Source organism: Pipistrellus hanaki (assembly GCF_964339955.1).
Source record: "Pipistrellus hanaki genome assembly, chromosome: 11".
Classification (NCBI taxonomy): domain Eukaryota; kingdom Metazoa; phylum Chordata; class Mammalia; order Chiroptera; family Vespertilionidae; genus Pipistrellus; species Pipistrellus hanaki.
In genome coordinates, this window is record NC_140513.1 from 17415425 (window position 1) to 17428511 (window position 13087).

At 38.1% G+C, this 13087-nt stretch overlaps 1 protein-coding gene across 1 annotated transcript in view; it reads left to right on the forward strand.

Moving 5' to 3' along the window:
• ELP1 (elongator acetyltransferase complex subunit 1) overlaps positions 1–13087 on the forward strand; it is a 58965-nt gene that overhangs the window by 5896 nt on the left and 39982 nt on the right. Inside the window, exons 3-8 of the mRNA XM_084899291.1 lie at positions 5945–6097; positions 7697–7778; positions 8119–8199; positions 10327–10412; positions 11913–12009; positions 12623–12713. Of these exons, the coding sequence (XP_084755417.1) occupies positions 5945–6097; positions 7697–7778; positions 8119–8199; positions 10327–10412; positions 11913–12009; positions 12623–12713 (590 nt within the window). The remainder of the gene's footprint in view (positions 1–5944; positions 6098–7696; positions 7779–8118; positions 8200–10326; positions 10413–11912; positions 12010–12622; positions 12714–13087) is intronic.

Genomic DNA, 13087 nt, shown 5'->3' on the forward strand with positions numbered 1-13087 from the left:
AACCAATTGGAAATGAAGCATATTTTATTTAATATCAATAATACACTGGGAGGAATTAAAAGCACGATTGATGAAGCAGAGGATTGATGAAGCATTTTGGAAGACAAGGTGGAAAGACACTCAGAGAAACAAAAGGCAAAAAACATTTAAAAAGCATGAGGAGAGTTTAAGGGAACTTTGGGACAACCTGAAACAGAACAACATCTGCATTGTGGGGATACCAGAAGGAGAAGAAAGTGGAAAGGGATAGAGAACTTGCTTGAAGAAATAATGACAGAAAACTTTCCTAACCTGGTGAAGGGAAAAGTTACACAATTTCAGGAAACACAGAATCCCAGTTAAGAGGAACCCAAAGAGCTGCGAGGGGGCACGCGGTGAGCAGCTGGTTGTGTGGTGCGCGCCTGGGATCTCGGCAGTTAAAAAATAAACAAAAGAGGAACTCAAAGAGGCCCACACCAAGACACATCATAATTACAATGTTAAATGTTGCCTTAGCCAGTTTGGCTCAGTGGCTAGAGCGTTGGCCTGTGAAATAAAGGGTCCTGGATTTGATTTTGGTCAAGGGCACATGCCTGGGTTGCAGGCTCAATCCCCAGTGGGGGGTGTGCTGGAGGCAACTAATCAATGATTCTCTTTCATTGATATTTCTGTCCCTCTCTCCCTTTCTCTGTCTGAAATCAATAAAAAAAAAAATTTTTTTTAAACAAAGGCCGTAAGAGACAAAGAAGATTACTATATAAGGCTAGATGGACCATTCCAACGAAAGGATATAACCCTGTTAAACATGTGCACCCAACATAGGAGCAACTAAATATATTTTTAAAACTACTGGAGACTGTAAAGGGAAGATAGACAACAATACAGTCATGGTAGGGGACTTTAACAACCCATTGACATCACTGGGTGGTTCTTATAGACCAAAAAAAAAAAAAAAACCCCAAACCTAAAAATAATGACCCTAAATAATGCACTAGATCAGGTGGAGTTAATTGATATTTACATAATATTTCACCACAAAGCTGCAGAATATACATTTTTAAAATATATTTTTAATTGATTTTTATAAAAGAGGAAGGGAGAGGGATAGAGAGCCAGAAACATCGATGAGAGAAAAACATCAATCAGCTGCCTCCTGCACAGCTCCCACTAGGGATGTGCCTGCAACCAAGGTACATGCCCTTGACTGGAATAGAATCTGGGACCCCCCAGTTCACAGGCTGATGCTCTATCTGCTGATCCAAACTGGTTTCTGCCAGAATATATTGATACATTCTTAAGTGTATATGGAGCATTGTCAAAGATAGACCACATGTTAGGACACAAAACAAATCTGTACAAGTTCAAGAAAATTGAAATCATGTCAAGCATCTTCTCAGATCATAATGGTACGAAGCTAGACATCAACTTTAGTAAAAACACCCCAAAACATTCACACACGAAGACTAAGGAGAATGTTATTAAATGATAAATGGGTTACCAATGTGATCAAGGAAGAATTAAAAAATGTCCTGGAAATGAATGAAAATGAACAAAATCTATGGGACACAGTGAAAGCATACCTGAGAGGGAAGTTCATAGTATTACAGGCCCCCCTCAAGAAGCAAGAAAAAGCCAGCAGACTGAAGAGTCCCAGGTTCGATTCTGGTCAAGGGCATGTACCTTGGTTGCAGACACATCTCAGTGGGGACTATGCAGGAGGCAGCTGAATCGATGTTTCTCTCTCATTGATGTCTCTAACTCTCTATCCCTCTCCCTCTCTGTAAAAACTCACTAAAATAAAGTAAAATTTTTTTTTAAAAGATAAAGCTCAAATAAACAATCTAACCCTACAACTTAGAACAAGAAAAGCCCGGAGGAAGTAAAAGGAAAGGAATAATAAAGATCAGAGTGGAAATAAATCACATGGAGACTAAATAAATAATATAAAAGACCAATGAAACCAAGAGCTAGTTCTTCAAAATGATAAACAAGATTATAAAAAAGATAAATACCTTAGCCAGCCTCATCAAAAAACAAAGTGATGACCCAAATAAATAAAATCAGCAATGAAAGAAATGAAGTAACAACTGACACCACAGAAATATAAAGGATTGTAAGAAAATACTATGAACACCTATATTCCAACAAACGGACAGCCTCGGTGAATTGACAAATTCCTGAAAACATCAAAATTCAATGAGGAAAAATCAAAAAACCCTGAATAGGCCGAAAACAGTTTGGCTCAGTGGATAGACCGTCGGCCTGCAGACTGAAGGGTCCCGGGTTCGATTCCGGTCGGGGGCGGGTACCTTGGTTGCGGGCAGGTCCCCTTTGGGAAGTGTGCAGGAGGCAGCTGATCAATGGCTCTCTCTCATCGATGTTTCTAGCTCTCCATCTCCCTTCCTCTCTGTGAAAAAAAAAACAATAAAAATATATTTAAAAAAAAAATAAAGAAATTTTCAGGATTTAAAAAAAAAAAAAAGAAAAGAAAACCCTGAATAGGCTGGTAACAATTAATGAAATTGAAGCAGCAATTAAACAAACAAACAAACAAACAAACAAACAGAAAAAAACACCTCTCAGCAAACAAAAGGCTTGGCCTGGATGGTTTCATAAGGGAGTTTTACCAAATATTCAAAAAAGAACTAACACCTATCATCCTCAAAGTATTCTAAACAATTAAAGCGGAGGAAGGCTTATAAGCTCCTTTTTATAAGGCTAGCATTATCCTAGTTCCAAAACCAGATAGAGACACTACAAAGAAAGAAAATTAGAGTCCAATATCTCTGAGGAACATAGATACTGAAATCCTAAACAAAATATTAGTAAAACAGACCTAGCAATACGTTAAAAAGATTGTACACCATGAGCATGAGGGATTCATTCTGTGGGTGTGAGGCATGTACATTATTCACAACTCAAATGTGTTATGTTACATAACCACAATGAAGGGTAAAAATCACATGGTCATATCGATAGACTCATAGAATGGTGGATTTGACAAAATCCAGCACCCATTTTTTGATTAAAAACTCTGCAAAGTGGAAATAGAAGAAGTATGCTTCAAAATATCAACATAATAAAGGTCATATATGACAAATCTACAGCCAACATAATATTCAATGAGCAAAAACTAAAATACATTTTCCCTAAAAACAGGAACAAGACAAGATTGTCTGTCTATTTTCACTGCTCCTTTTCAACATAGTACTGGAAGTCCTAGTTACAGCAATAAGACAAGAAGAAAAATTGAAAGGAGTTAAGTAAAACTGTTATTATTCACAAATGAGATGATATTGTACATTGAAAACCCTAAAGATTTTACCAAAAAACTACATTTCTGCAAAGTACGTAACAACACCCAAAAATTGATAACATTTTTTATATACCAATAAACAACTCTCAGGAAGAGAAACTAAAAACAAACCATTTACCATTCCAATGAAAAAATAAGAAAACTAGGAAAAAATTTTACCAAAAAGGTAAAAATTCTGTACTCGGTAAGCTATAGGTCATTGAAAAAAAAAAAAATGAAAATACAAACAGTAAAAGAATATACCTTCTTCATGTATTAGAAGAATTAATCATTAAAATGCCCATACTACCCAAAGCAATCTGTAGATTCAATGTAATCCCCATTAGAATACCTTCTACTTATTTCACAGATCTAAAACATATATTCCAAAAATTTATGCAGAACCAAAAAAGACCTTCAGTAGCCACAGCCATCTTAAGATAGAAGAACAAAGTTGGAGGGATCACAATATCAGATATCAAAATATACTACAAAGCCATTGCAATAAAAGCAGCCTGGTACTGGCATAAGAATACGCATATAGAGCAGTAGAACAGAGCAGAGACCCTAGAAATTGGCCCATGCCAATATGGTTAATACTTGATAGAGTAGGCAAGAGCATACAACAGAGTAAAGACAATCTATTCAATAAATGATATTGGGAAAATTTGACAGGTACATCCAAAAAAAAAAAAGAAAAGAAACTAGATTATCAACTTACACCATACACAAGAATGAATCCAAAAGGGATAACAAACTTAAATGTAAATTGCAAAAACCATAAAAATCCCAGAAAAAACTAGAGACATCAAATTCAGACATCTCAAGTAGAATTTTTGCTGATACGTCTCTTAGGGCAAAGAAATGGAGGGAAAATAAGTAAATTGGACTATATCAAACCAAAAAGTTTCTACACAGCAGAGATATCACAAAATCAAAAGGGAGAACATATTTGCCAGTGTTACATCTGGTGAGTTAATTTCCAAAATATATAAAGACCTTATACAAAAGCTGAAACCGGTTTGGCTCAGTGGATATAGCATTGGCCTGCAAACTGAAGGGTCTAAGGTTCGATTCCGGTCAAGTGCATGTACTTTGGTTACAGGCACATCCCCTGTTGGGGGTGTGCAGGAGGCGGCTGATTAATGATTCTCTCTCATCATCAGATGTTTCTAGCTCTCTAACCCTTTTCCTTCCTCTGTAAAAAATAAAATATATTTTTTAAAAACGGAGAACAATATCTAAAAATGAGTGTCCTCTGTAAAAAAAAAAAAAAAAGAAAAAAAAAAGACCTTATACAAAAAGAGGAAGACAATACAATTTAAAAATGGGCAAAAGACCTGAATAGACACTTTTGCAAAAGGGATATACAGTTGACTCAGAGACAGGAAAAAATGCTCATGTCTCTATCATCAGAGAGATGCAAATGAAAATGACAGCGAGGTACCATCTCACACCTGACAGGATGGTTACCATAAAAAAAATCAACCAATTCTGGCAAAGATGTAGGGAAAAGAGAATCCTAGTACACTGCTAGTGGAAATGCAGACTGTTACAGGCACTATGGAAAACAGTATGGAGAACCCTCAAAATATTAAAAGTGTAACTGCTGTTAGATCCAGTGATCTCACTTCTGGGAATATATTTTAAGAATCCCAAAACACCAATCAGAAACAATATATGCACCTATGTGTTCAAAGCAACGTTATTTACAATAGCTAAGATCTAGAAACAGCCCAAGTGCCCATCAGTAGGTGAATGGATAAAAATGCCATTGTACATTTACACAATGGAATACTATGCAGCTGTACAAAAAGAATGATCTTTTACCCTTCGTGACAGCATTGAGGAACCTGGAGATTATTATGCCAAGTGAAATGAGCCAATCAGAAAGAGACAAATATATACAATTTCACTTATATGTGGAATCTAATGAACAAAATAAGCTGATCAAAAATAGGTCCAGAGACATGGAAGAATGGAACAGACTAGCAGATCTCAGAGGGAAGGAGTGGGGAGAGAAGTGGGACGAGATTAACCAAAAAACTTGTTATGGATACAGACAATAGTATGGTGAAGGCCTGGGGTGGGGTGAGAGCCAGGCGGATGGGGGAAATGGTGGGATATCTGTAATATCCTCAACAATAAAAATTAAAAAAAAAAAAGAATAAGCTGTGTCATGTACTCACTTATAAACCTACTTTTGCCTACCCCTGTATATATTTAAAAGCTATTTGGATTGATTTTAATATCTTCCCTTATATTTTGCTACTAATGTATTTTAGGTGATTACATTCTTAGTCCCCTCTCTCCATCGATAGAAATCTCAGGAAACCATAGTCAGAAAAAGAAAGAAAGAAAAAAAAAAATAAAGCAATAGTTTTTAACTTCATGTTTTATTGGATATTTTTTAAGAGACCAGGCTTTTTGCTTTTATTTTATGTCTGCTTATCAAAAATGTTGCATAAACTATTTTTCTTATTAAAGATAGGTAGGGTTATGAGAGTCCTTAAGTGAAAGTTTTTATTTTTATATATAAAAAATTTCTTTGAAAGCTTTTATATTATAAGTGAGGCATTAAAAAGCATTTTGTTTTTTTGTTGGAAATGTTGTCAATTGTTCTTGTAAGTAGATTGGCTTAATTTGCTTATGTGTTTGCTTTGATGGAAGGTGAGAAACGAAATTTCTTTAGTGGCAGAAGGCTTTCTCCCGGAAGATGGAAGTGGCCGCATTGTTGGTATTCAGGACTTGCTGGATCAGGAGTCTGTGTGCCTGGCCACGGAGTCTGGAGATGTCATACTGTGCAATCTCAGCACGCTCCAGGTAAGTGCAAGAGTCACGTGTCCTCCAACAGGTCCTTGTTTTGCATAGAAGTTTAAATGTCCAGGCAATGTACTAATTAAGCATTTTACAAATTACAGTCATTGCAATATATATTTCTTTACAAAAAATTGTTGGCTTCAGCTGTATTTCAGGATTCTTCTAAAACTCAGTTTTGTCTACTGCGTTTGTTAATCAGAACAATTACAACCTGGAAAAAAAACAAAAACACCCTGGCCAGGCTTGTGTGGTGTAGTTTACCTCTTATCAAAATCTGATCCTGGGTTGTAATTTATATTTCTCAATTAGAAAGTCTTTGAAATATTTATGATTGCCAAAGGAGATAGATTTCAACCGTTAGCCTCTTTCTCTACTCTAGCATAAGGTTGACTTTCTGGATTTCTGTCTTTACCTTTTTAACAGCAAGGGTTTCACACTAAAATAGTCTAAGTCTTTTTAAACTTCTTTGATTACAATATGAGTGTGATCTCTTTAACATTGATTGTGCAATGAGACTTGCAGTATTACTATAATACAATGATAGTAGTAGTAGACATTTATTCAATGTTTATAATGTGCCAGGCACTTTGTCAAGTGCTTTTCAAGAGTAATCTATTTAATATACAATCTTATGAAATAGATAGTTTTCTGATTCTTCAAAACTAGAGGAAGTTGAGGCTCAGAGAGCTCAAGTAACTAGGCCAAAGTCATCGTTTTCAGAGGGGATATGAAAACTTGGCTGTCTAAATCTGATTCCTTTGCTTTTAACCATTGCATTTAGTGCAGTAATAAATATTACTTTCAGTTTATGGTAAGAAATATCAAAGATATCAAGTACAACTTAAATAGTATTTCTCATATTTAAAAGGTATTTTTATTTTCAAAATTTTCTGTAGCAATTTTTCCTGATTACTGAGCTCCCTCCTGTCCATTAATTTAATCAAATGGTTTTAATCCTCCCTATTTGTGGCTTTTCAATGTATGCAAGACAGAATCCATGTTCTTACTGTACCATATAGGACCTTTCACTATGTGTTCCCCAAATTCCTTTTAGCTTCTCCCCTCCCCCATCATTCCTCTGTGTGTGTGTGTGTGTGTGTGTGTGTGTGTGTGTGTGTGTGCTCGCGCGTGCGCACGCGTGCGCGCCTTATGCTCTACTTGCAGCTGTTATTTAACTGCTTTTTTTTTTTTTTTTTAATTTTGTGCCTTAATATTGCATTTCCCCCGATGTCTTTTTCCTAACCCTATTATCACCCTTCAAGGTACCTTTCCAGAAAAGCTTTCCTGAATTCCTGGGCCACTAGTGGTTTCCTGCTCTGAGCCTTAACTTAATTCCCAGAAACCTCAATTATATCTCTAATCCCACTATAGAGTCATCTTTTCATCTCTTTCGTGAGATAACTGTGGGAGGAATGATGTGTCCATAGTCACATCCACTTCCTGTGCCCTGTGTCATGCCTAGTCTCTCAATACCTGATACTGAATAAATGTTTGTTGAGTAAATTCATGGTTGTTTTGTTTTTAATTATTTTGATTATGGTTGTAGTAAATTTTCACTGAGACAGTGGGGTTTTAATCTCTTATTTTTTCTGTCTGTCTCAGCTGGAATGTGTAGGGAGTGTGGCCAGTGGTATCGCAGTCATGAGTTGGAGTCCCGACCAAGAGCTGGTGCTTCTTGCTACAGGTAAACTTGTCATTGATCTCATCTGACTTTTATCAAACATGGCTCCTAATATCTCACAGGGTTAAGCTGTGTAGGTTTCAAATTTTTCTTTTAACAGTTATACCAGTGTTATAATTTAGAGAGAACTTTTATGTTAGCCTTACAACATAAATAGCTGAGAATAAGCACCACGTCAGAAGCTCTTTGTGTTTATGAAAGTCAAACACTTAGATTGAATTCTCTCTGTCTTGTTCTGTCTATAAACTCCTTCACACCAGCTCTGCACTTCCAGTGCCATTGATACTTACGGAATGGCAGATTTGTATGAAAATGAAATCATTCTTGTTTGTGCCCCTTCAAGGTCAACAGACTCTGATTATGATGACAAAAGACTTTGAACCGATCATGGAACATCAGATCCATCAGGATGATTTTGGTGAAAGTGAGTATAGCTTTGTTTGAAATGTCTTGTGCCCTGCGTTCCACTCAAGTTTGATCATTGTCTTGTGCACTAATCTCCACGCCATAACTCAGAGGACTATGATGTTTGAACTTCAGTTCATTAAGTGTCTGATCGCCCAGTTCCTTTGATACACTCCCGATCTTGAAAGGCATACTTCAGAGCCTCTCCCAGTCTGAGAGTTAGCTTTGTCAATAACCTGGGGAATAGAAAACTATGCTTAGGGTCATCTTGATAACCCAGGAAAGGGGCTACACTGGCTAGACAGAGGCAGGGAATGCCCAGCCCATGGGCTGTATGAGGTTGCGAAATCATTTGGCCTGGCCCTGCCAACACATTAGGGATGAGTTAATTAAATGTTTGACCAAATATAGCAGGCTAATTGTTAAAGTTGATCATTTTGTATGGCCCTCAAATGATGTTATAAAAATCCAAATGGCCCTTGGCAGAATAAAGGTTCCTCACCTCTGAGCTAGAATGAGGAGGCCATTTCTGGGTTACAACTTTGGGGAGAAAACAAGACAGATTTTTAACTTTGGCTGAGGTCTAATTTCATGCCTCCTTATTCCACCAACTCTAAGAAATTATTTAGAAAATGGCTGTTCGTTTATTCATTTAAAGTAATTTATTTGTTCAGTAATAATTTTGGGGTTGGTATGAACCCAGCAGTGTTAGTTGCTGTAGAGAATTTGGCTTTTCTCCTAAGGAGTCCCATTAGTTCACAGATGACTTGATGTGCAGGTATCAGGGTAGCATAAGGGGAGGAAGGGAGTAATGGAGAGGGAAGGCTTCTCAGATGTGGCTTCCTCAGCTGAATCTTGGCTGAATTGGTCTTGGGCAGTGGTTGGCAAACACATTAGTCAACAGAGCCAAATATCAACAGTACAACGATTGAAATTTCTTTTGAGAGCCACATTTTTTAAACTTAAACCTCTTCTAACGCCACTTCTTCAAAATAGACTCTCCCAGGCTGTGATATTTTGTGGAAGAGCCACACTTGAGGGTACAAAGAGTCACATGTGGCTCGTGAGCCGCAGTTTGCCGACCATGGGTCTTGGGTAAATGAGGGTAGAGGGTAGAGAAGTGATTCAAACAAGTGAATAAACTCATTCCAAGGCAAAATGTTTCCCAGAAGCCTTTTACACATTATAACTTTTTCAGACAACTGTGAATACTTAAGCGTCGATGGTTGCCAGTATGTGAATGTGGAATGAAATAACAAGGATGGATTTTGATTACGTTTGGTAGGAAGGGAATTTGGATGTTGAGTTATAGGTGATCAGCCATTAAAGGTTTTGATGATACAAGATTGAGTGATTGGTACAGAGGGAAGAGTAAGGGTGACCTAGTAAGAGGTTGCCAGATGAATATAGGTGAGGGATGAAGAAGGTGTGTATGGGGCCCAAAAGAGGTAATAAATTCAGGAAAAAATTGATTCTCAATGAGGATGGGAGTACATATTTTGGAATTATCTGAGCAACTATTTTGGAATATGTGTGCATGGTTCCTCTCCTGCCCTAGCCAGTGAGAGAAATACCGGTTTAGGAGGTACTATAGTAGGCTTTGGGTCTGTAAGGTGAAGAGGAAAGTTTAATGGGACTCCAGCCTGAAGCTCAGGTGGTGGGAGTAAAGGTGCCAGGATTTGAGAGGAAAGGTGGGAAGTGCTGGACTGTAAGGGGTAGGTGGTGAGTTATGTTTTTGGTTTGTTTCAGGGCTACCTGGTATCACTATGTGAAGGCGGCAAATATAAGGGGCCAAAGCATTGGCATGTAGGAGTCTTTACAATCTGGGGAGTAGATGAACTTGCTCAGGGAGCAGGTGTGGTCCTGGAGGAGTACGGGACCCAGGGTGGGTCTCTGGGCATTCAGCTTTGAGGACAGTCATAGAGATAGATGGTAACCAGCAAACCTTTGCATGGGAAAGTACCCTGGGTCTAGCTAATCCCACCTTTTTCATAATGTTGACTGCTGGTCCATTTATTGAGAGGTCTCGGAGCATCCAAGTAATTACCAGACCCTAACTTCTTGGAAACTAGCAATGAAACTGCTTTTATTGAATTTTATTTAGCTCACTGGTTGTCTTGCATGTTCTCAATCATTTGTTCTCTAGACAAGTTTATCACAGTTGGATGGGGCAGGAAGGAGACCCAGTTCCACGGATCAGAAGGCAGGCAAGCGGCCTTTCAGGTGCAAATGGTAAGGTTGATCTGATGAATAAAGACACTTAGAGGCTAATAAGGGACAGATGTCTTATGCTTTATAAAGCTGACACTTCAGAAAACCTCAGGGAATGAGTCATCCTAGGAAGATCCTTCTTTCTTTTTTGTTGCCATTGGCTTTATCTTTTTTATTTTTCAGCGTATGGAATAATTATAACCAATATTCAGTGTAAAAAATAAATCACAGGTAGAAATAAAACACTCTGTGTATCTCTTCCTAATATGTAGAACTGTTTTTATACTTTCCTACATATGGAGATATCAGATATTTTTTCCTGATTTTTTCCTTTTGGATGAAACTTACTTTCCTTCATTGTGGATGCATTTTGAAGGTAGAGCTACAGGATTTATTAATAATAGATCAGATGTGGGGTGTGAGAAAGTAGAATTGAGGATGATTTGGGGCCTGAGCAAATGAAAGCATTGTGTGTATATTGTATGTAGAAATTTCCATGAACTGCTCTTATAGTATAAACCAGAGGCCCGATGCACAAAGGTTTGTGCAACAATGGGCCTTCCTTCCCCTGGCTGCCAGTACCGCCTTCACTCAGACCGGGAGCGGCCTTTCTACCTTCCCACACTGTCCAGAGGCCTGGTGCGGCTAGGGTGCTCAGTGCCTGTGTATGCAAATTAACCCACCATCTTTGTTGGGTTAATTTGCATACTTGTGATTGGCTGGTGGGTGTCATGAAGGTACGGTCAGTTTGCATCTTACTCTTTCGTTAGTGTAGCTGAGTCAGTAATACACTGCCTACCATGTACCATTTTTTATCTTTCATTATTTCTAGCTGCATTTTGTGAATCGTATTTCATCTTTTAACCCTGCACCTTAGGAAGTTTGTGTTCTATACCATGGTTTTGTTTCGCCTAGAATGATTCTGGTTAGGCTGCCAGTGTATTTCCTGGGGTGCAGACTGTGGCACCATTTTGACTTAACCTGTCAGAGGAATGGATGATGGCTTTTCAGGCGGAGTTGTCCCCAACTCCGAAAAGTTGGTTTCTGTCTTGGAGGCCTTCAGGATTGAGATGCAAGTGGCACTGGACTGTTTTCATCATTGCTGCTGCCTTGATTACTCTGGCTCGGCTCTTCTGTGCACTGTTGTGAAGCTTACACAACAAATTTCTATTTATATTTAGACAAACAACATTTATTTTCTTGTCAAAGTTACCTGGTAGATTCCTCAACTCATTGGTGTTAATATCTCGATCTGTAGCTTTTTTCCTGTTGCTTGAAGGCCATTTTTTTTAAATGCTCAAAGAAGAATTTCGTTTTGTTAGAAGTTCTTTTCTCTTCTATTGATGATTTCTGCATCTAAGGGTCCTTTTATTAGAAGAGTTCCTGAGGTTTCTATGAAGCTGGTTTTTTTTCTAGGTAGTTTAATAGCGAATGAAAGATTGACATGTAATGGCCTGAGGCTTGTTTGATTCTGGGCTATTGAAGGCCCTCAATGACATTTGTCTTTTCTTATCTCTTTAGATTGAGTCTGCTTTGCCCTGGGATGACCAGAAGCCACAAATCACCTGGCGTGGTGATGGACAGTTTTTTGCCGTGAGTGTTGTTTGCCCAGAGACAGGTATGGAAATTAATTGCAGTTAAACAAACTAAAAGTTTATCTTATTAAGTTCAGGAAAGTTTATTCTCTCTCTTTTTTTTATGTGATACTCAGCATTTTAAAGATTTTTAAAAAATTGATTCTTAGAGATAGAGGAAAGGAGAGAGAGAGAGAGAGAGAGAAAGAAACATCAATGTGAAAGTGAAACATTGATCTGCTGCTTGCTACTCAATCTCCACTGGGGATTGAGCCCACAACCCAGGCACCCTTTTGGTGTGTGAGAACCCAGCTGGCAACATTGTCTTACATGGGATGCCGCCCAGCCAACTGAGCCACACTAGTGGCCAGGGCAATTTTTTCTTTGTCATTGAGAGTTTTATTACATAAAGATTTACTTTAGATGTTAACGAATTTAGAACTAAGAATTAGAAGAGTTCTTTGAGGCTATTTTATCCAGCCTCCTGTGTGTTGGACACAAGTTTTTACCAAGATTAATTTGTTTAGATTGTAATAAAACTATGACAGTTTTTATTAATAAGGGAGGGTGTTTGAAAAGTTCCGACTTGACAATGCTTATCTTAATGCTTTAAGCTTGTTTGTTTTTTGTCTTGTTTTCTCTCTACCTACTGCACAGGGGCTCGGAAGGTCCGAGTGTGGAATCGTGAGTTTGCTTTACAGTCAACCAGTGAGCCTGTGGCAGGACTGGGCCCAGCTCTGGCCTGGAAGTGAGTGGGAGTAGAAATCTTTTCATTCCTTCCTCAGAGCTCTCGGAACTGAGGGTGGGGGGAAGGGAGAGAGACCAACCAAAGGACTTGTATGCATGCATATAAGCCTAACCAATGGACACAGACACCAGGGGGTGAGGGCATGAGTGGGGGGATAAGGACACATGTGTAATACCTTAATCAATAAAGAAAAAAAGGATTCTTGGAATGGGGGTAGAGGTGGTGCCTATTGAATGTGGGTGTTTATATAACACAAAAAGAGAATTACTTTTTTTCATTTGGCTGTAAGCCTATATGTTTTTTTTCTTTTTTAGTTCCCTGGAGTCTGATTTCAATTTGAATAGTAGATTCTGAGTTCCTTCACAGACCTCACA